This window comes from the organism of the source record quoted next, unplaced genomic scaffold, assembly GCF_019419815.1.
Source record: "Pyrus x bretschneideri cultivar Hongxiangsu unplaced genomic scaffold, Pyrus_bretschneideri_v1 Contig6, whole genome shotgun sequence".
In the NCBI taxonomy this organism is placed as follows: Eukaryota; Viridiplantae; Streptophyta; class Magnoliopsida; order Rosales; family Rosaceae; genus Pyrus; species Pyrus x bretschneideri.
In genome coordinates, this window is record NW_025999798.1 from 9,487,307 (window position 1) to 9,510,371 (window position 23,065).

The window sequence follows — 23,065 nt, forward strand, 5'->3', positions numbered from 1 at the left end:
TGGTGTTGAGCCCTTGCATGATGATATGGGTTCGAACTTCGTCGATGACTAATCTAATATCTAACCTAACATAATCTATATTTTAACAAAAAAAAAAAAAAAACCACCAAAGATCTAGTAGACGACGGTTTATACTAGAATATTCTTAAAAAAATACCTGACTTTTAAAAATGTAAAGAGTTATTTATCCTTAAATACGAACTCCAATTTGATATTTGTGCAAAAAGAAAGTTGTATCCTTTCAAGCGGTGAATTGTTGCAAGTGGAACTGTAGAACGGTAAACTATCCAAATTTTAGGGCTGATTTCAAACTTGTACCCAAACTTTGCTATGTCAACAATGTCATATACAAACTTACAAAAACCCCAATTTAACTACATTCGCTAGTCAGACAGTTAATCTCTCGTTATATGTGGACGGATTAACTAATAGTTTGACTAATATGAATATAACTTCTTCTTTTTTGGTCAAAAATATGAATATAACTATAAGTGTAGAATTTTCGTGAGTTTATTGTTTCTCCTCAAAACTGGTGAGGTCACACAAAGACTAGAATGGTCGTATGTTGGCTCTTGGTTGGCTCGGGGTTTGCAAATAATAAGAAATGGTCAACATAATTTAAGTAATTCACTCCTTAAAATTGAGTTACATTTACGGAGTCACTTGAATATATCGAATGCAAGATTACAAACCAGTGCTCGGCTTAACACGGTATAATATCTCTCTAAATTTGTTTGACCTATTCTAAGGAGCACTCATCCTCCTTATATAGCCCTCAGTGATCCCCAAGTCTCTGGACTTGAGTCATCCACGGCCTTTGCATTTAATGCACTGAATACATTGATTTAACTTCTTTTGAAGAGAAGCGATATTTTGTCTTCCATCATCAACGCTTGTTTGTGTGACTAGTTTGCATCATATGTATGATTTTCACTCACAGCGGTTTTCTTCATTTATGAATGCAAGTTCACTGCATAATGTAGTGAGGTGCTTAAAGAAAATTTTGAAAATGTGCTATTCCTTTCATATCTCTCTTTTATGCAATTTACAGATACTTGGAACCTCTTGCAATTGCTTTGGACAAAGAAAAATGGTCACTTGTTCAACCACTCTTGTCATCTTCATACAGTGGATATGGCACTTCCAGCTTGAAACAAGTAACTTAATTCAACCAATCCCTTGCTTTTTTTTCTAATTTTCTTTTTATAGGTTCTTGATTCGTGCACCGTTTCCTGTGTTTTTATGTACAGTACGGTAAACAACATATCCTTGTAAGTTGCAAGACAGTTAGTTTTACTTGTATTGTATCTATATGTTTGAAAGGATCCATGGTGACTGGCCTGGACCTTTCATCAAGTTTAGTTTGTTACATGTTTAAGCTTTTTGTTTTCAAGTGGGCTTAAGTTGGACTGGAAAATTGAATTTTTTTTCTCTCTAAATATTGATGTGTGTGTGTGTGTGTGTATCGTTTTGGGGTCTGGGCATTGAAGTTACAAATATTACTGCTTTTACTTATGAGATATTGTTGCCTTGTGTATTGAAGGATGCGGTGGAACTTGATCAGCTGATCAGTCACTTTATAAACAAAGAAGATTCTGAGGGTGTGGTACTGCTTGGCGATAGTACTGGCTGTCAGGTTTGTGTTGATTGCATTTAGACTTGAGCTTCTGAAGTTAATGAGAGCACTCATAGTTGTCACTTTTTGATGCATTTAATTAGAATACTATGTTTTTGGTTCGGACTCTAGGATATTGTACATTACATACGCACCAATGCTGCATGCTCCCGAGCGGTCCGTGCTGCCATTCTTCAGGTAGTACCCTTTCCATACTCTGGTTCTTTTGATCTATATTGAAATGAAATTTGAATGTGAATAAGTTCAAGATGCTAGACATGATGCACCTCGTTCAGAATTAAGGTGTTTAAGATCATCATCTTGCCATTTGGGTGCAAAGTTGGCTCCCTTGTTCCTTTCATTTCCACCAAATGTTGAGTTATAAATTGTAGGTGATTGATATTATGCTGAGAGATTTGTTTTTCTCAAGAACGATGTTTTCGTAACAGAAATATGTTTTCTGGCTCGTATTCTGTCAGCATCATGTGAAACCATCTTTTATTTAATGTCTGGTGAATCAATGATTGATGTGAGAGTTCTTAACTTCCTTGTTCCAGTATCTTCTATCCTTGTTTATATGAACCTTTATTTGAATCTGTGGTCCTAATTCCAATTAAAATGTCAGGCCCCAGTCAGTGATCGGGAATACAGAGCAACTCTTCCCGAAACAGCTGCTGTGATTGACTTGGCTTCAACCATGATTAGTGAAGGACGTGGGTCGGAATTAATGCCAAGTGCAGCAGATCCAGGAGCCCCGATAACTGCCTATCGGTGGGTATGCACCCGGATTATCATTAGTAATAAGAAGTATTACCAGTCCTGGGATGAACTTTATTAGAAAGAATAGGCGTGAAAATACGTAGAGGTTTGCAATGAGTTGCACCATGACATTAAGATCGTCTTGCTACTCAGCCTTCAAATACCATATTGCCTTTCATTGGTGCTATTCGTCCTCATCTAAAGAAAGAAATGCCTTGCAGGTATCACTCCCTTTGTGCATACAACGGGGATGACGACATGTTTAGTTCTGACCTTACTGATGACCAGCTGAGGTTGAGACTTGGGCACATGGCTAACACACCTTGCCAGGTAGAGTATCCCTTATTTTATTTTCTTATTTGCAAGGAAGTGTGTTTATATAGTAACTTAATTTGATTTGAAGTAAACCTTTAGGCAAGATCTTAACGACTTTAGAAGGGGCCACAATTAAAAGAATTTCAGAATAATTTAATTATATATTTTTTATTAGGTAAGTACTTAAATCACAGATTTTTTAGAAGGGATGATAGGAAAAAGGGTAAGAAATATAGAATTGTATTGCTTCAGGAAAGACTACGTAAAAATGGCGAATTCATTGTCAGCCTCTTGGTTTCTATCTCTAGTGACAAGCATAAGTTTTGTTTACCTTTTATACAAGAACAATGCTACTTTCTGGTTTAGTGTATGGCAATACAAATTAAATCGTCGTATTCTTTTGTAGGTTATATTTTCCATGGCTGATGAATATGTGCCAGACTATGTTGACAAGAAAGCACTGGTCCAAAGGTAAGAAACAGAAACTTTTAGGTTCATTTTTATACGACATTTGTGTTGTTAAGAACCTCATGATAGTATTATAAACAAATGATTGTTGATGCTGGTTACGTTTAAAACAGCACGTAAATGTCTTCTCTTGTAGTGTTTCCATGTGCACACTTTATCTGTTTATACGTCAGGGATTAATCTCCAATCCGATTTAATAATTGTACTGCTATTTGTGAGATTAATCTCCAATCCGATTTAATAATTGTACTGCTATTTGTGGATCTCATGCAGATTGTGCAAAGCAATGGGCGGTGCTGAGAAAGTTGAAATTGAACACGGGAATCACTCCCTGTCCAACAGAGTTGATGAAGCTGTTCATGCCATCATTGATTTTGTTAAAAGAGACGGACCGAAAGGCTGGGATGATCCGTGGCATTAGCTATAGCGCGTCGCTCTGTTTTCCTATTTTCATTTCTAAGTTCTTTCGTTTATTCTATTCTTATTGATTTCTCATCTCTTACCTTCTCAGCTTTTTCCAGTTTCTTCATCTCCTTCTATATTAAACACCAAGTGAATTTTGATCATGTTTCGTTCACACTGTTGAAATTGTGTCCATAGAGAGAACATTACCGTTTTTGTGAACTTATCAAGAAACAAAAAAATAATAGAAAGTCATATTTTTTGCACTGTTGTCTGGCTTTAGCAGTCTGGAATCAACTCCAAACTTATTAGGGTTGGTGTCTTGTTTGTACACATTTGGTCGTTTCTTCCTATGATATAGTATCGTCGTTTTGCCCTCTCGGGTTGGATAGCTTAACGAGTCGTGGTCGTGTCAATGTAGGTGTTACTAAAAATCACAAAAACTTTCATTTGCAACGACCATATTCATCCTTGCCACCATTGTATCCCATATATACCGTTAACGTGTGTCCATACATGCTAATCGTTTGTCTTATTTGACCTAATCTCTTGGGATTTACACAAGAATTGAATATGGCTGTTGGGATGATTTGAATACGGCTGTTGTGGCTGTTGTGGCAGTGTCTAGAGTCTACTGTTATAATAATCTGTCTTTTAGCTTGTGGGTGTTTGAAAATCACCACCCTCTTTGGGTTGGGATTTAGGTTGTCACACAATGTGTCAATCATAGTATGTATCAAATTTGTCATGTACGTGGAGTTGAACTTGAGACCTCTCCCTAACGAGTAGAGAGGAATATCAGTTTGCTGTAGCGCTAATGACACCTTTTCTTTTCTTACTAATCAATAAGTGTCAATCATAGTATGTATCGAATTTGTTATGTACGTAGAGTTGAACCTGAGACCACTCCCTAATGAGTAGAGAGGAATATCAGTTTGCCGTAGCGCTAATGACACCTTTTATTTTCTTCCTGATCAACATGTGTCATGCATGAGAACAAAATCAGTTCGTCCATGAGATATGAAGTAGAGACTAATTACCACTAGACTAAATGAGGAGCTTTTTGGAATCATAGGAGAGAACGTATATAGGTTAAGGGTATGATCAAAGAGCAGAAATTAGTTCGGCATGGCGTTTGCTCTTTGCAAAAGGATAGATTTTGTATCGATATTGTTAATAATGTATTATGAACATGTTTTGTTAATGACATGTTATCTAGGATGATGTCGACACGTCACTGATAATGGTATTACTAACATCTGTTAATAAAGAGATGTTGTCATGTTTAGAAGAGCAACTTACATGGAACGAGTTTATCACCACATGGCGTGACATTTATTGAAAATTGTACACATGTCATTGCTTTATTAAGTGGGCACCAGGAATCAAGATGACCGTAAATCCGTGTCATATAATCATTGTCCATGTTGAAGCATGGACAAAACTTGATCAATGAGGGATTAAGGTGGAATTTGATTGTTGATAGATGGCTGGTGGTGTTCTCACCCACTCATATGTGTGCTCACAAATTTTCTTTCAAGAATGTCAAATTTCACCACTTGTAAACAACTTTGGATCCAAAAACATCAAACTTTACACGTTCACACTGACTCAACTATCTTCTTTCCTGGAGGAAAAGATAAAAAGAAAAGTCATTCAAAGCTTCACACTTCAACATTCGGCTTTTTACCCCTTTTGCTCCACCACTGCGCATCCCCACCCCATCCCACCCCACCCAACCCATCATACTCCTTGACATTTTGGTTTTCCACTTGTGACTTGCCTCCTCCGTTCGTTTCATGGTCCACACCATCACTTCACCAATGCTACCATTCAACTCAATTGCCAACTGTTATCCCAAATGTAGGCATGAAAGGATTCAACGGCTATAGATTGGTGATCGAGGAATGTTGAATCAAATCCAACAATCAAATATGTATCAATAACGAAGTCTGAATGACGGTAGGTACTCAAGAAAATTTGCCGATTGTCGGCATGCAAGAATTTTGAATTTCTTTTATGGGGCTTTTATTCCATTCCTACCAACCTCCTTCCACAATCCATAAAAATTGGGCAAACTAAACCCTTTTTTTCTAATTCATTAATTAGAAGTTTAGCCTTTTTCACAATGCGAAAATACAACCACTCAAAGTAGTTTGAACCCAACCACGAAGATGAGACACTTTAGAAGTTCAAAAATCGGGTTAAAATCTTTAAGCATGATTAAGAGTTTATAATTATGAGATCATTATCTAATTTAGGTTATTTGCAGAGGCTTCAAAAACTATATTGTCTTTTCTCTAAAGACAATCATATATTAAGGGGTCTCTCTGTGTGTGTGTGTGTGTGTGTGTGTGTGTATATATATATATAAAGAATAAGAATAGAAGCCAAAGGCCGAAAGGAAAAGACCCCAAACTAAAAGGAACGAAGAAACTGAAGAAACAAAAATACAACAAAAGCCAACTGTAAAAACGGTCACACACCAACGGACCAACTGACCAACAGCTTAAACAAAGATAATAACTGATAAAATAATAAAAAACCCAAAACAAATCACAATTATTAATTAAATATAAACACAAGCCACAAGGCAATTAACAACACCAGAACGGCAAAACAAGAACATTCAAAAGACAAGCTGCTTAATTAGCAGCTAATTAAACAGAAAATACGATAGAAAGGCCCCAAAAAACATCCATCTCAGAAACTCGGAAGGAAGCTGTTCTTCCATTATTCAGGAAGGAAATCTAGGTGAAAAGTTGTGTAGGGTTTGAACTGCAGAGAGGAGATTCGAATCTCACGGTGCATGTCCGGCGATCGTACGTCATCGTCATCGTATGATCGTAAGATCAACCGCAGAGGGAGGACACTGAGCCACATGATCAAGTGAGTTTTCTTGTTAATTTCCTATGTAATGCATGCATGATCAAGTGTGTTTTCTTATTAATTTCCTACGTAATGCATGCATGAGCTAATTATTGGTTTTAATTTAATTAACCTGACTTAAATGAATTATTAGCTAAATTAATGGCATATGCATGACATTACATGTGGTTGTCACTTGTCAACGTGGTATATATATTTGTTGAGTTAATCAAGAACTAAAATCTATAGGTTTACAAGTGTGTGACAGATTAACAACTCTAATCGCTTTCTCAATATCTTTGTCTACCATTTTCTTGAATAAATTAGATATATAGGTGCATAAACATAATTGTTTTATGCCATTACGATAAAAGTGTCATCTCTTATTCAGCGAGATAAACAATTTGTATATTACATGTTAGAAAAGAAAGCCAAAGAATAGTAGAATCAGAATGTTCAAATAAATTTGGCCAAAAAAAAAAATAGTGTTATTCACACACCTATTTTTAGCTTCCATATACCCTCATTAAATTTTTGACATGTTATTTTCTTCAATTTGTTCAATTCAATGGCCGAAATTTGAGAAAAGTGTGTGAAAAGTATAAGAGAACTTAAACGAAAAGTTTTCGATACTGTTTATTTTAACGAAAAATCATATTTTTACACTAAAAAATCATACACTTTATTTTGTTCTTATTATTAAAACTCAAAGTTTTCAAATTCTTTTTCATTAGTTTTCCTAAAGTATAATGAATGTGTCAACAACACTACCAAAAAAAAAAAAAAAAAAGCCACGCCGGTTTTGTGGCTGGGAATTCCACCGAAGTTTATTTGCTCTTGCGCAATGCTCATGCTGGTTTCGATTTCTCGGTTTTGGCCTTTTGTTTGTGTTCTAGAAGGGTGTGATATTCACACATTTTATCATAATAAAATAGGTTTGTCATAATAATGTAGTTCAACATTATCAAAAATTGGAATTAAAATCCTTCATTATAGAAAAGAATACTAGACCGTAGTGGTAGGTAATTATTAAATTTTATTTGTAATCTCAATTATTCATTTTATATTATTAATATAACGTATTGTTCGAAGAAAATTCTAACATTGTGACCAATTATATAATTATTTGTATTTAATATTTCTTCCTAGAAACCAGGCCTAAATTTATGTTTTTCTGCAGAGCTTATAAATTATAAACAGCTATTCCTTCTTCTCTCATGAGTCGGACTCTTGGAACCGAAATAAGAGCATGAACTGACCAGAAATAGAAGAGAGCGAGAGAGAGAACTGCATTCAAGTTCACAGATTGATTCTCTCTGTTTTCAGAATTCAAGGAGCAGATAAAAGGGAAATTTGCAAACTCAGACCAAGTAAGTAATTTTTTTCTCTGTATTATTATATGCACTGCTTCGAAAAGATCGAGAAAAACACATTCCTTGTCGTCAGAGTTGGTAGCTTTTTACCATCTGGGTTTGCTTTAATGGCGAGTTGTTAACTTTTGTTGTTGCAGTCTGTGAGAGATGCCAGAGAAGGGACTGGGCTGACCACCATCGCAGCCGTGGACGGCGAGTCCGATGTTGGGTCCTTTGCTTCAATGGCGAGTTGGGTTGTTAACGGCGGCGGTCCTCGTCGGAATGGTGGTGGTTTGGAGCGTCGATGCCGGAACTATGCAGAACTTCGTCGACGCTACAAGGACCCGCCAAGCTTACCTCACCACAGAGGTTAGTGCTTTAGCTAATCTCGCCCAAACCCATCAAAATATCGACGTCAAATCGTTCGGCAATGCGGTTAATCAGACCCAGAACCAGACCCCTCCGACACAGAGCCAAACCAACATGACCCAGAACCAAATCAACCAGACCAATCCGACCCAGAGCCAAATCAACCGGACCAATATGACCCAGAACCAAATCAATGCGACCCAGTTCAAAACCCACTTGGATTCTCAGAACCCAGTTAATTTTTCCCAATCTGGACCAGTTTCTGCCCAGAATTCAACTGGGGTTTCTCTGAAATGCGAAGCTTCGAGTTGGGTTGTAGCTAAATTGGAACCTAACTTCACGAAGAGTCTTCTGGCTAGGTGGCTAGCTCCGGGAGGAGAGCCCTGTAAAGTTTCGAGAACAGTAGAAATTGTTATCCCTGATTTGGACGGTAAGGATCTGATCGAACTATCGGCTGGTGAAATCTATGAGTTCCAGTTTCTGGCATTGGGGGAGGATAAGAGCCTTAGATGTTTGGGTGGGGATTACTTCGAAACCGATCTTTCTGGGGAGTCATGGAAATCTAGGCCTCTGGTGACAGATTTTGGCAATGGTTCTTATTCTGTTAAGCTTCAAGTTCATCAGGATTTTGTGGGGTTGTACGAGTTTACTGTCATTCTACTTTTTAGGCATTTTGAGGGTCTTAGATTTTCACCAGCTAGGTTTTCTTATGATCGAGAGCTGCGAAAGATTCCGGTCAGGTTTGTAAAGGGCACGGCGAAGTTGCCTGAGCTGCGAACTTGCGAAGAGTCCGATTTTGGGAGAGAGATTTGGGCAGGAAGGTGGACTAGGCATGGGAAGAATGATGGTTGTGAAATTAGTAATGACGGTCGGTATCGTTGCCTATCCCGGGATTTTCCTTGCCAAAGTCCATGGTGCAATGGCTCATTGGGGGTGTTGGAGAGTAATGGTTGGGTTTACTCAGCGCATTGTTCGTTTAGATTGTTTTCGGCTAATGATGCTTGGAATTGCTTGAGCAACCGCTGGATTTTCTTTTGGGGCGACTCCAATCACGTAGACTCAATACGCAACACTCTCAACTTTATATTGGATCGGCCTGATATACCTTCAGTTCCTAGACGGTTTGATAGGAACTTTTCAAATCCAAAAGACCCTTCTCAGACCGTTCGAATTACAAGCATCTTCAATGGTCATTGGAACAAAACGCAAAACTACCAAGGGTTGAATTCTTTGAAAGATGAAGGGTTTAGGAACTTGTTAAAGAAATACTTCTCAGAAGAGACGGTTCCAGATACTATAATCATGAACTCTGGATTACACGACGGTTATTACTGGCGCAGCATAAGATCATTCTCTATTGGTGCAAGCCAGGCAGCAACATTTTGGGCGGAAATCATGGAGTCGATAAGGCAGAGAGGATTGACGGTGCCAAAAGTCTTTTACCGGACAACAATAGCCACTGGTGGGTACGCAAGAACTCTGGGATTTAACCCGAGTAAAATGGAGGCATTTAATTCAGTATTGTTAGATAAGTTGAAGGAAGCCGGGCTCCTCTCTGGTGTAATTGACAATTTCGACATGACCTTCCCGTGGCATTATGATAATCGGTGCAATGATGGGGTGCACTATGGCCGAGCTCCCTTGAAGAAGAAGTGGAGAGATGGCAAAATTGGGCACTATTATTTTGTCGACCTTATGTTGGATCATATACTGCTGAATGCACTCTGTGCAGGAAGGCAAGCTTCTACAAACATGTGAAGCAAATTAAAAACCTTGCGGCGATTTAAGAACACGAGAATCCGAAATGCAGGCTCTTCCCGGAATGCCAGAATGCAGTTTTTCTGGTGCTTGACGGCAAAGTATGAGGGTGATGCATTCATTGTTTTGATCCATATTGTTCATTTGAGCTTTCGGCATTCTTTATTTGTTTTGTTTATATGTAGTCACATATGGTCTCAGACCACTTTTGTACATCATTACAGAATCTTGTATTTCAAGTAATTAAGATTAAGCCTCCTAAGCCAAGTTATCATTTACTATCAGTAGATATTTGGAGCTTGTTTGGTATTTTTTTTTTTTATCTAAGTTTTTTGGCTATCCAAATTTCTTTGGTTTAAGTGCTTAGAGTCGCAGTCTTTTAGTATTACGGTCTAGTGGTATTTCTCTTCATTTGTAAGTGAGTGATCTTAGGTTCGATTCTTGTCGAAGGTGAATTTGTACCACATTATTGTTAGTCCATAATGAGACTAAGTTCATCTCCTCCCCCTTAGTAAAAATAATATCATATGTTAAAAAAAAGTGTGCTCTAGGTCACAAAATGTTAAATACTCCGGAGTATTGTAGGTTTTTCGGTAAATGAAAAGAAAATTTCAAATTGAATAGCAAGCAACATCTTCATTTTTGCAAATGAAGTTTTGAAATTGGCATCTTTGGTTCTGATGACACTCCGTAGGATCCAAGAAGGAAGGGTACGAAATGATTAACTTTATGGGTAGAAGAGATAAAGACACTTTTAAATGTATCTCAGTTTGTCTGGCTTTTATTCCTCAATCCTCATCAATGCATCTTTTCCAATTTTCCAGTTTGTCTGGCTTTTACTAAGAGCCAATCAAGGCAACATATCACAAACTTGACTCAAAGAAAGATCAGGACTTGCGAGCCTGTGGGCAACACCCTTAGTCTAAGTAGCCTCAATGATCGTCGGGAGTAACGCCTTGATATCCTCCATAATTTATCCAATTGCGGACAAATTAATAGATGGATCCTTTGACGCTTTGAGTTTGAGCTATTGGAGTTATGCAGTGCAAGGAATTTCATGGACCATGCCTTGACACTTCATTGACATCTAAAACAAAGAAGGAAAATGTAAAGGGAAATTTTATTTTAACCAATCTAACATATTTCTATACCCAACTTACTCTTTGCACCTATTTAATTTTTAACTAAACTATTAATATCTTTTTAAATCCAAATTTACTACCTAATATATCCCCATAAACCCAATTCAATATGTGAATTTATCTTTACACTCATTTAATTTTTAACTCTATCTTTACGACGTCTGAAAATGGACACTAAAAATTGGAGTGTGAATTTAGTCATGGCTGACAATAAGACTAACACTTCTATAGATGTTGACAAAAACCAAGTAAAGATTATTAGGGTCTGTTTGGTATCCTATTTGAAAATTTTTATCATTTCTCAAAACATTTCTCAAGAACATTTCTTGAAAACAATTTTCTTTAAGACTCAAAAACTTGATTGGTTTGTGATTTTAAATTTTTAAATCTTACGACTTAAATTAGACAAAAAGATCTAAAAAGATGAGGTAGCAGGAGAGGGAGAAAGAGGAGACAGGAGAAAGAAAGTAAGAGATGATTGAAGGAAAGAGAAAGAAGAGAGAGGATCGGACGAGATAGAGAGGAAGAAGAAAGAGAAAGAACCGAGAAAATGAAGAAAACTGATTGGAGGAGAAATGAAAAAGGTATAAAAAAAGAGTTAGAAAAAGAAGAAAAGAGAGAGATAGATTTGGAGTGAGAAGGGAGGAGGGAGAGAAAAGAAATGAATGAGTTTAAATTTAAAAACTCTAAAAAAAACTCACTTTTTATGTTTTTAGATAATAGACTGTATTTTTAAGTTAGTCTTGAATTCATTTTTTTAAAATAGTCCTACCAAACAAGTTTTTAAGGCCTAAAACTTGAAAATTGTTTTTGAGTTTAAAAAGTTGAATTCAAGTGGAGTACCAAACAAGCCCTTAGTTATTTGACTTCAGATAACACTCAACAAGAAAAGTATGCAAGCATAAATGTGCCTGACATGGAACTCCTTTTTTTTTGTGGACTTAGTTTTACTAATGTGTTAAAATCCTTGCACAGTCTGCGAGTCCATGCAATATTTGCACCAAGAGTAAAGTTATGTCTTTTGCAATATAGGAACAATTACTTGAAAGTAAAGTGATAGGTGACACTTTATGAAATAGGTACATTGATGCCAGATGATTTTGGGGTGTAGTCAAACACCGACAGAGAAGAAAAATAAAAATATAATATAAAAACAGAAGAAGCAAATAGAATCCAAGGTCTTTCCAATATCTGCAAGTCTTTTTGGTTTTTTGGGGTGCAGACGGATAGTGGGAGAGTGATTGCAGCAATATGCTGTTGCAGAAAGATAAACAAGCTATGCGGGATTGATTAAAAAAGAATAATAACCAAAATACTCATTTTCTAAACTCTAAAAAATTGAAAACAAACGAACAAAAAATTCATAAATTGAGTCATACCTTGGTTGGAGGATTCAAAACTTCAAAATCACCATCCATCCATAAAAAAACTTGTTTTTCTCTATAAGAGCTCTTAGGGTTCTAGCCGGAATGAATCGTAGGGTTTAAACAAAGAGTGGCTAACTTGAAAATGAGTTAGCAACTTTCGAGCTGTTTTCCGGTCAAACCACGACGAGTTAGCAGTCAAGAAAGGTACCATTCTCTTTTTCTCATCGAGAAGTATGATTTTCATTTTTGAATTACTCGATTTCGTTGAGTATTGAAGAAGTTATGAACGTTTAAAGTTTACCCAGTTTCCGGCTAGTTTTTCAATTTTTCCCCAGGCCAGTCAACTTTGAGGCTATTTTCCCGTCATATCCGGCAACCATTGGGCTTCCAAATAGGTATAATCTTGTTCTACACTTTTCTATCTTTATTTTGATATATTATGGGTCGAATTTGGTTAAGAAATGATTGAGTTACGAAGCTTTGAAAATTGCCCAAACTTCCGGTCAAGAGCTCCGGGAGACTTAATGGAATTTTTAACGGAATGACCAAAATGAGGGATGGTGGACAATCTCAGGGACTATTTCTGTTGATTTTCAATCTCAGAGACCAAAGTGATATGTTATGCAAATCTCATGGATCATTTTGGCTATTTAGCCTAATTTCTCTCTAAATTTGCCTGAGCTACCTATTCTAAGGAGCACTCATCCTCCTTACATAGCCCTCAGTGAGCCCTAAGTCTCTGGACTTGAGTCATCCACTGCCTTTGCATTTAATGCGCCGAATACATTGATTTGACCTGCTAGTTGTCCCTTCGCTCTTTGGCCGACCCACGTGTCAACGAAGTGATACTTGTGTAGGTCCATTTGCATGCTTTCTTAGGACAACACATATGCCAAGTGCCTTGTTTGGCTTGAGGGTTGGTGGAAACCCGCTCCAAAGTACCTTACCTATTAGCCTTTATGTCCCTTCATAGAATTTTGTCCTCCTAAATAGCCACCACGTGGCCTGAAGTTGATGTCTGACTAGGCCTACGCCTATGTTCCTAGGACCTTGTGCCCTAAAGCTCTCAGTGTACCAACTTGCATCTTGACGGTTGGAAAATACTTTATGGGAAGGTTTTCGGCCTTATTGTTGATAAATACTCTGGATTGCTGTGTGGTGTTCGATAGCGCTTGGGATTGTCCTTCCATCCTATTCGGCCTGTGCTCCTTGGGCCGGTGTTTCTTTGGGCTGGTGTTCCTTTGTACCTCTGTGGGTCGGAAAGTACCTTGCATTAACAGGTATGAGCTTGTGAAGGCGTCAAAGTCCAGCTACTAGTTTGAAATCAACCCTAAAAATTAAGGAGCCAAGCAGTGTTTAGTCGCTAAAGCACACAGATTACGTCCGCAAATGAGATGAATGAATCGGATGGAAGTTGAATGGCAACAGTGATGAATGCAGGTGTAATCATTCAGTAGGAATTAGGTAGCAGTCTGAATGTTTGGTTCGTCAGTGGGCTGCATTAATTGGTTCTTGAAAGGTTTGATTGGTTTAGCTAGATTTGGTCAAGTTTTAATGCTAATCAAGATGGTGGCCTACTTAAACAGCCTTGAGTAGTTGATGCAGGAAAAATATGCTTCATTTGATTGATTAATATCCGACTCTTAGTAAATTGTAGTTGCATTGTTCAGGCTGTCATTTGTACGGCGTATTTTGGTAACGAAAAATGAATTTCGCATACATTTTTTCTTCTTCCGATAATAGCGAAGTCACATACAACGCTATGGGTTATAGCCTATCTCGGCTTTCAAAGGAGAAATAATTTCTACATATAGTTTTGCTTATTTTAATGTTGGTCACTCAAATTAATCCTTGTAGCCCATCCAAACTAAACCTAGTTGCAGTAAACTCACATACAGTTAGTGAAGCAAGAGACACCGCCCAATCCCGTTAGCAAAAATAAATAAATAAAATTAAGTAGCACTCTTTAATGAAAATTAATCCTTGTAGCCCATCCAAATTTCGTTTTATGAACCTAAACTCAAAGCAGAATTTAAAAAACAAAAAAAAAAAGATCATTTTTAAAAGTTACATTTGTACGGGTGATTTTCAAGTCATTTGGGATTTTTGATCAAGTTAGTAAAGAATGCGTCATAGAATATTAGATACATTATTTAGGAAGCTTATATGAGCATTTTAGAGGCGTGTGAGAGATTTGTAAATTCATACTTGCCATGAGTCATTTACAAATCTCTCCTACATGCGTTTGTAATACTCATGTAACATAGTTCTAATTCTTCTAATCTAACCTTTCTAAATAAGTTGACGGTACCTTTTAAAAATAACTCATGCAAACTCGGCCTCCATTATTAAGTTTGGTGAACCCATTTTTGGAGCCCATGATCCAATAAAAAGAAATTAAAGATTAATTGAGTTATGAAATGCTTGAGAAACCCAAGGCAGGGCCCATCTACCTATAGATTGGGTTTGTCAAGTTTGAAACAACTTCCAATATTAAGATTGTTTGCAACGAAAAACATTTTATATTTACTAATGTTATTTATTTTTAAAATTAAACATACAATATCATTATGGCTTGTTTGCTGATAAATTTAATTTATTTTGACCTTTTTCTTAATTTTTTTTTTTTGCACTAAAATCAAAGAAAAATATACGAGACACATGAAAAATGAAGATGAATGATTAGATTTGGTCAGAGAGAGGAACTAGGAAGAACTAAAGTAAAGGAGATCACATGAAAACAAAAACTTAAAAAAATGAAAACAATATAAACTCAGTTCATACTTTAGTGTCTAATTCCCATTTTCTTTGTCATTCTAAAAATATTCTTTCACATTTCTCCCGACATCTTTCGTTTGCTCTTTTTCATTTTTTATGTTTTTCACATATTTATATTTCAATTACAATACGAAAAATAACAACTAAAAATAAAATAATCATAATTGCTAAAAAATGATTCTTTCTCTTCTCCTTTTTTTTCCTTTTTAGTACCTCTTTTCAATTTTTTTGATAGCTAAAGATGATTTCTTATAAACAAAAACAAATTTATTAAAATTGTAAAAGAAATGCGAATAAAAAGATACTAACCGCGTTTGGAAAAAAGGAACCATTTTTAATTATTTCAAACGCAACAAGACACGAAACACCACCTTCAGCACATCAATCAAACTTACATAACTCACAAGATTTATAAATACCCCAAAAAATAACTGCAGAAAAACTCCACCAACACACAACAAATTAATTAATTAATTAATCAGTAATTTTTCTACGATTTTCTGTGCCTTCCTAATCATCTGAAATTCCCAATTAATCTCGGAAGATTTCTCAATCAAATCGGGCAGAGAAGATAAGAACGCAAGGAAACAATAACAGTGGGTACCCAGAAAAAAAACGAGGCAGGAAGCTCACATCTTTTGGAGCCGAATCAAATCTGGCAAACCTTGGGGGATTGAGGCCTCGCTTGTCGTTGAAGCAACCTATTTACAACGACGACGACGAGGAGTGCAGGCCTTGGCGTCGGAGGTTTTCCATGGCCTTCACTTGGGGTTCCGCGCTCAGGATCGCTCTCCTCCTCCTCCTCCTGGCCGCCGTTGCCACTGCTTGTTTTACTCTTCCCGTGGAAAAGGTTCGGTTTTCCTCGTCTGGGTCGGTTTTGTTTTCTTTTTTTGATAGCTCAATCTGTGAGTTTCTTCCTGGTGGGTTTTGTTTTCCGTTTAGTTTGCGCTATAGGGTTTCAATAGTTGGATGATTTTCTTGTGTGTTTTGATTGATTTTGATTTGGGTATGCATCTTTTTGTTGATTGGATTATTGGATTGGTCTCACATTTCGAATTGACGGAAATGTTGGATTTTGCTTCAGCTGTGTGTGGAATTGTGTTTTCATTAGGGCGATGCTTTGGTGCTGCTTGACATGTTTTAGACGTTGACAGTAAAGTTTGAAAGGAATTTAGGGAGGTGCCCAATTTGATGGGCTCGAAACTGAGATTGCATTTTCAAGCATGCCCAAATGGCGAACTCATTTCGATTTTTAGTTCATTTGTAACTAGATTTTTGTAACACTTGAATATGGACAGGGTTATCGCTTTGTTGCTCGTTAGTATAACAACAGTCACACTTCTCTTTTTAGTTTGAGACGTGACAATGCAGTAGCACTTCTCTTTCTGAATTGCATTAATTATGTCAGCTGCAATAGGGAGGGTTTTTTTGGTGGATCACTATTTTTAGACCTTTTCCTACCCCAATTTTTTGGCAATGATGCTGATACCAATGTCTCTTATGTGAACATGGTCATGTTTGTTGACTGATAAAGTACCTGCTACCTGCAGATTTTGAAGGACTTCTTATTATGGGTTGAGCAGGATCTTGGTCCTTGGGGTCCCCTTGTGCTGTAAGTAAATTGTAGGACCTTAATTTTGTTTCTACCAATCGTTCCTTTCTCTGGGTTTGGACACTGATTAATAATGATGTGCATGTTTCATTTTGATTGTTGTTAACATTTTGATTGCAATATTAAAAGTTAGTCACAATAACAGACTGCCTACAGGTTAATTTGTCCTCAAACATGTCTTACTGGTAAAACAGTAACAGTCTGCCTCTATTTGCCTTTCAACTTATATTTCTTTGGGTAACATGCAGGGCTGTTGCATACATTCCACTAACAGTCTTGGCAGTACCAGCTTCAGTACTTACTGTAAGCATTGGTCCGATGCCTTAGCAATTGTTGTTACTGCACTGTAATTCTTGTAGACTAATGATCTAGCATATGCTTTGCATACTTCACTTATAGTTTTCTTTTACTGTTATATTGTGCAATATCAATTCATGGTCTAGGGCAAAACAGAGAGGAAAGATTTTCAAAAAGAAATTTTGTATTTTTATTTAATTGCAAGTTTGCAACCTTATGTGATTCCTCATTTTAATGGTTCAGCTCGGTGGTGGTTATCTTTTTGGGCTACCTGTTGGCTTTGTTGCTGATTCAATTGGAGCCACTTTAGGTGCAGGGGCTGCTTTCCTTCTAGGAAGAACTGTATGTTTCTATCCTAAACTCTTGTATTGGAATTTCCTGGTTTTTTGAGTTTCTGAAAAAGGAGAAAATATTAATGCATTTATATGTGTGATTATGCGCGTGCTCTTCACTGATATTCCGTTCTCATTTATGTTCTCCCTCATTCATATGTAAATGCTTTGTTTGTATCTTGTCTTCTGCCCATTGGTCATAAATATAGTATCTATGCTTTCTTTATCTTATTCTTGAATACCCACGCAGATTGGGAGATCATTTGTTGTTTCAAGGTTGAAGGATTATCCTCAGTTCCGGGCAGTTGCAATTGCAATTCGGAGATCTGGATTTAAGGTTTGCTTGATTCATATTTCACCTTCAAAACGTGAATTGACATTCTCAGTATGCAAATTTAATGGTGTTTCAACTTGCATCTTATTGATTAATTTACCCAAATTTAATTGTTTTACAAATAGTAAACAATGAAGCATGGAAGTAGTGGAATGTTTACAGTGTAAAATGAATATTATCTATAGTATAAAGTAAATAGATGCTGATATTATTTGTTTCATTCTTTCTACAGATTGTTTTGTTGCTTCGTCTTGTTCCCTTGCTCCCATTCAACATGCTAAATTACCTCCTTTCTGTGACTCCTGTTCCAATAGGACAATACATGCTGGCTTCCTGGATAGGGATGATGGTATTTTCTTCACCCTCATTGAGGCACTACTTTTATGTGATTCCATCCCAACATCTTGTTATTCTATTTTGTTTCTTTCTAATCTTAAGTGACGAACACAATGCTTTTTGAAGATGCATAATGGAATATTGTCATGTTTATTGTCTCTTTTTTTGGATATATATGTTGGTCAAGATGGTTGTCTTAGTGTGTCTTTATAGGAATATAATTGTATGCTTGACTAGCAAGCTTTGTTCACGTTGTGAGGTTAGCAGTTACCCAGTTACTCCATGTGTTATACTTTGAGCTTTTAACATGCTGCCAATTCATCCATCATGACTTCTTGTGGTGTCTTTGGATTAGTATGCGATTAACATAACTTCCTTTGTTTTTTTATAAGCAACATTGTTACACTCAATTGCGAAAAAGGTTCAGCATCTTTTAGACATCGGTCATATAAATTTTTAAGGTATTACTGGAGAGTTGCATTGTGTTAAAAGGTGGTCTGCATATTCATGAACTTGTCAATTTAATATGTGATGCATATGCACGCTTCCATCTGTTCCAAGCTGATGTCAGCCTTTTGTTTGGACAATATGTAACCTCTGACCGTAAAATGTATTGGTAAAATACATGTATGAGTTCTGATTAGGGAACCTGTGTACAAATGCATGTACCTGAATCTGCAGGACTTGGATTTGCTTGAGGGAAAAATACATGTACTGTTAGAAATTTTTTGGCTTTATGGTTCTAGGTCCTACCGAGCTGAGTAGATTATCAATTGTTTGATCAACTCGTATTTTTGTTGCAACATATTTTCAGAGGACAAGTTGCCTGAGCAGGCTTCAAATACTTTAACACTTTTTGTTAAATAGATGTCTTTATCACAGATGGAGATTTTGATGTTAATGTGTTTGATATTGGTTCTGTTACAGCCAATAACATTTGCGCTAGTATATGTTGGAACAACTCTCAAGGATCTTTCTGATGTGACCCATGGATGGGGTGAATTTTCAAGGACCCGTTGGGTAAGAGTTATCTCATCTTTTATTTGTTCTGGACTGCTTGTAATTTTGTAATTTTTCAAATGATCTCACCTCAACATTGTTTACTGGGATTAAGTATCCGGGGCATGATGTGAGCACGTGTCCTAAAAGGGTGCATCATAACTGTTTATTATGGACATATAAGCTCTTTGAGAGCACAGTTTATGGATTTTCGAATGAGGCTTTGGGATATGTATATAGCATTGTTTCTTCGTTGTCTTTATCTCTGACATATGTTCACTCTGCTGTATTTTGTATGCAGGCTTTTATCATATTGGGCCTTGTAGTCTCTGGTAAGTTACAGCAGCTCAGCTAGCACACACTACCCTTTTTTTTTTCAGCCACCTTCTCTTCTTTTCCTTAGTGTAGTAGGAGCATCGGGACTGCTATGCTAGACCAAGATGTTTTAAGTTCTTACTATCATAACATGAAGCTTAATATACAAATGACATGTCAATGTAACAAAGAAGAAAGAAATGAGTGAAACGGGAGAACATGATTTTTGGACTTTGGCGCACTCTTAAGTTGGAATGGCAGTGTAGTTGGATTTACAGGTGTGTTAAATGGTTAAAGGGGGGAAAATTGGGACGGAAAATATATTAAAATTACTCCTGAAATTTGTCATGTTGGCTTGTGTGGTAGTCATTTATTAATTGTAGTTAAACAAAGCATTTTGATATTTCCGGTAAAGATTATGGACTAAGTGAAATTGCTACTACTGAAAAGGGCTAATAAGCAAAACTTGGTTAAACATTGTACTACAATTGAAGTTTCTGTAAATATATTGAAGTTTGAAATGTTCAGTTTGTCATCCTTTTTCTTTTTCTTTGGATTTTTTGCAGTGATTTTAATGATTTGTGTTACAAGAGTTGCCAAGGCCGCTTTGGAAAAAGCTTTGGCCGAAAATGAGGATATTGATAACATCGATATTATACCAGAGTTACCTGTTGTCTCCGAAACACCAGTGGATCTCGACCAGCCTCTTTTAATCAAGATAGACGCGTCTGACGACCATCATGAGAAATGAAATCCACGCTCTTTGTAAATTCTTCTTCCCACCTCCTCCTTTCAAAGTTTTATGCTCTATTAATACTGCAGCATCTGATAGTTATCATTTTGTTCCCTGTACAGCCTCCCATCCTTTAGATTTTGTATTTTGAACACATATGGGTTAACTTGACTATTAAGATTGAATTATTTGAGTGTAGCTTCTGTCTTTTTCAACTTGAAATGAAAGATTAAATAAATCATTGAGATCATTTTTGTGAGACTTGTTTGTTTGAAACGATTAATCTTTTTGCTCCCTACGCGTTAAGTGCTTATTCCGAATGTTATATCTTTATCAGAAGATTTGTTGTGCCCTATGTTTGTCCTCTTGGAAAGTTGGTCGAAATACGAGTCGCTTCTACCATTACTTTATTATAATGTTCTTTCTGCGCCGAACATCGACGATCTTATTCGCTGTGGTGCCAAGGTAATGTATCCGTCGGATATGATATTGTGAGCTACAATATGTCATGGTGGGTGGGTAATAGTCCGAAATTTGAAGATTTGGTTTGGTAAGAAATGAAGAAATTGATCCACCTGCAACGTATTTTTGGCGAAAAAGTTCAACCATCAGAAACACCAGCATCTACCCGAAAAAGTCACGAGAAGATACTATATATCACACGGGTGTATATCACCAACATCTTATAGCACTTATTGAAGTGAATCACTTGACGAGTGCTATAGGGGAATGGCGATATATATCCTCGGTTACACTCAAGTTTCTATCAAGAGTCATGACCCATGAAAGAAGTCCCAACTGCTTGTGGTCCAAATTACCAGGGTTTTAATATGCTGAAGATAGACATTGGAGTGAAATTGGGAAGCAAAAGGTGGTTGCTCTGAAACTTGAACAGGAGAATGACCAAATGGGAAGCAACATCATTTACACATGAGACCTCATCATTAAGCTTTGCGTGCAGTGTGGGTGCCATTTCTCTCTTTCTGCCTCCAAAACAAAGGAAAAAGCAGTCTCTACTATTTTTTTGATTAAGTTTTTGTCTCCACGTTTTCTAGGGTTGAATTTTTGGCCTTTTGGAGACCCTACCAATTCCTTAATGCAAGGGCTAACAATATTCTATCATGTCACATGATTACATATAGCCTCCCACAATTAGGAAACATTATTGTGTGAAACTAGAATACAATCACGTGGTATATTAGAAATTAAATTTCAGTTGCTTAGCTTATCAAAATTAAATATCGACGACATATCGATCAAATATTAACAAAATAAATTATGTTTCGACGACATACTGAAACACTCATTTTCCCATTCATATATACCATATTGAGAGTGAATGTCAATAATTTACATATAGATAAATTCGGATTGAGTATACCACGTGATTGGATTCCAGTACCACAAAAAATAATCACAACCATCCATTCAAGTAGAGGTAGCAAATCAATCCATTATGTTGTTAATGGGTGGTAAGACTCATATAGTTTGATTTCACCTTGCATCATCATCATCACTACGAATCTCACCTCTCTATTATGGTGATATCAAATTAAACGGGTCTTAATAGATACCTATTAACAACCTAATGTATTAATTTGCAACCTCTACATTCAAGAATGAGAAATTATATCATGAATTCACTTTATGGGGTGACTGAGAGGTTATATATGGATTTAAAGATGCCAAATAAGGGTGGTGTGAATCTTCTGCAACACGAGAAACCAAAAAGATGCACGTTGTCTTTAAGTCCAAGGTGACCAAAGTCACCAAACATTTCAAGTCTCTGAAATCAAAGATGCCCAGATTTGGTATCTTCCCAACTGGAGGGTGCTTTGATGGATGCAGGGATCACACACAGCAATCCTCAGGATTTGGAACTAGGGTTTGGAACCTGAGTGACAAGCCTGTGGAACTGCAGATAAGAGTTGGGTCCATACTAAAAAAGGTTCACACTTTGAAACCAGGCTCCTCAAAGAGGCTGAAGTGCAAGAGCATATACAAGGCCTATATGCCCGGCGGAGAGGGTGGCGGCAGCGGCGGTGGCAGCATGAGAGGCTTGCTGTATTACTATGACGAAACTTGCCACCCTTACGTTTGGATTCATGACACTGGTGGTGATACATTGAGGATGGTCAAGCAGCAGTATATCAGTCTTGAGGACCTCAGGGAGTGTTGTGAGATCAGGATTTTCAGGGATCATCAGAGAGGCTGCGTTTCGGTTCGGAAGAAACCGAGGCCGGATTTTTGCTGACGGGGGTTTGTTTTTGGCATCTGTTTTTGTAAGTTTGTATGTTATGTATTTGTAATGGCATTGTAAAAGTATACTAACTTTTAATGTCTTGGGATTTTTTTTTTCCTCTTCGGGGGTTTAATTTGTTTGTTTTATTGTGTGTGATTGAAGAATTCAGATGTTTTATGGTCAAATTATGAAGAGATGTGTAAGTAGCACAAAGATGTATATTACTGAATGAAATTGTTGCAGGTTTGGATTTGGTTTATCTTAATGTGTTGTTTGGTCATTAAGAAAAAACAAATAGGGAGAAGAAGAGAAAACTAAGAAAAATGAAAACTAAAAAACAAAATAGTAAGCAGCTAATTGACGGATGATTTATTGTTTTAATATATAATAATCTTATATATCATCGGTGATGTCATTGAGACAATATATTGATTGCAGGAGAATTTATTTAGTGATGATGCCATAATACTGCACATTTGCTGGCTTTGAACTGAAATTAATTGGTTAGCGTGTTGGTTGTGTAGTGTGTTTTCAGAGTTGATTTTGTTGCTGGATTCTTTTTGTCAAAAGGACTCAACCAAATATTTTGTATTAAAGTAAAAACAAGAAATTGTTGAAGAAGGCAGCTTTAGTTCTTTAAAATAAATAAATAAATAAATAAACAATAGAGTA

At 36.7% G+C, this 23,065-nt stretch overlaps 4 protein-coding genes across 4 annotated transcripts; all 4 read left to right on the forward strand.

The window, feature by feature from the left end:
- Positions 1-1,010: 1,010 nt before the first annotated feature.
- LOC125471491 (UPF0613 protein PB24D3.06c-like) lies at positions 1,011-3,825 on the forward strand (the record flags this gene model as incomplete). Its single annotated transcript, XM_048571929.1, has 7 exons — positions 1,011-1,157; positions 1,544-1,636; positions 1,748-1,813; positions 2,241-2,386; positions 2,596-2,704; positions 3,096-3,160; positions 3,431-3,825. Coding segments are annotated over 7 exons (774 nt in total), but the record flags the coding sequence as incomplete, so codon positions are not given.
- Positions 3,826-7,580: 3,755 nt separating this feature from the next.
- LOC103934167 lies at positions 7,581-10,184 on the forward strand. The gene is made up of 2 exons (XM_009343895.3): positions 7,581-7,797; positions 7,938-10,184. The coding sequence occupies exon 2, from the start codon at positions 8,002-8,004 to the stop codon at positions 9,904-9,906; it is 1,905 nt and encodes a 634-aa protein (XP_009342170.2). The 5' UTR covers positions 7,581-7,797; positions 7,938-8,001; the 3' UTR covers positions 9,907-10,184.
- A 5,391-nt stretch (positions 10,185-15,575) lies between these two features.
- Positions 15,576-20,401, forward strand: LOC103934166 (TVP38/TMEM64 family membrane protein slr0305). Its single transcript, XM_009343894.3, has 9 exons — positions 15,576-16,043; positions 16,744-16,805; positions 17,054-17,108; positions 17,346-17,444; positions 17,685-17,771; positions 18,001-18,117; positions 19,032-19,124; positions 19,405-19,435; positions 19,985-20,401. Exons 1-9 carry the CDS (start codon positions 15,948-15,950, stop codon positions 20,167-20,169), a joined length of 825 nt encoding a protein of 274 aa, XP_009342169.2. The 5' UTR covers positions 15,576-15,947; the 3' UTR covers positions 20,170-20,401.
- A 1,427-nt stretch (positions 20,402-21,828) lies between these two features.
- LOC103934165 lies at positions 21,829-22,658 on the forward strand. The gene has a single exon (XM_009343892.3). The coding sequence runs from the start codon at positions 21,884-21,886 to the stop codon at positions 22,403-22,405; it is 522 nt and encodes a 173-aa protein (XP_009342167.2). The 5' UTR covers positions 21,829-21,883; the 3' UTR covers positions 22,406-22,658.
- The last annotated feature ends 407 nt before the right edge of the window (positions 22,659-23,065 follow it).

Bases quoted from the DNA above. Each gene is read 5' to 3' on its own strand.
- LOC103934167 (XM_009343895.3), top strand. From the start codon at position 8,002: ATGTTGGGTCCTTTGCTTCAATGGCGAGTTGGGTTGTTAACGGCGGCG.
- LOC103934165 (XM_009343892.3), top strand. From the start codon at position 21,884: ATGCACGTTGTCTTTAAGTCCAAGGTGACCAAAGTCACCAAACATTTC.
- LOC103934166 (XM_009343894.3), top strand. From the start codon at position 15,948: ATGGCCTTCACTTGGGGTTCCGCGCTCAGGATCGCTCTCCTCCTCCTC. The intron at 17,109-17,345 runs GTAAGCATTGGT...TTAATGGTTCAG, and splicing joins TACCAGCTTCAGTACTTACT to CTCGGTGGTGGTTATCTTTT. The intron at 17,772-18,000 runs GTTTGCTTGATT...TTCTTTCTACAG, and splicing joins TTCGGAGATCTGGATTTAAG to ATTGTTTTGTTGCTTCGTCT.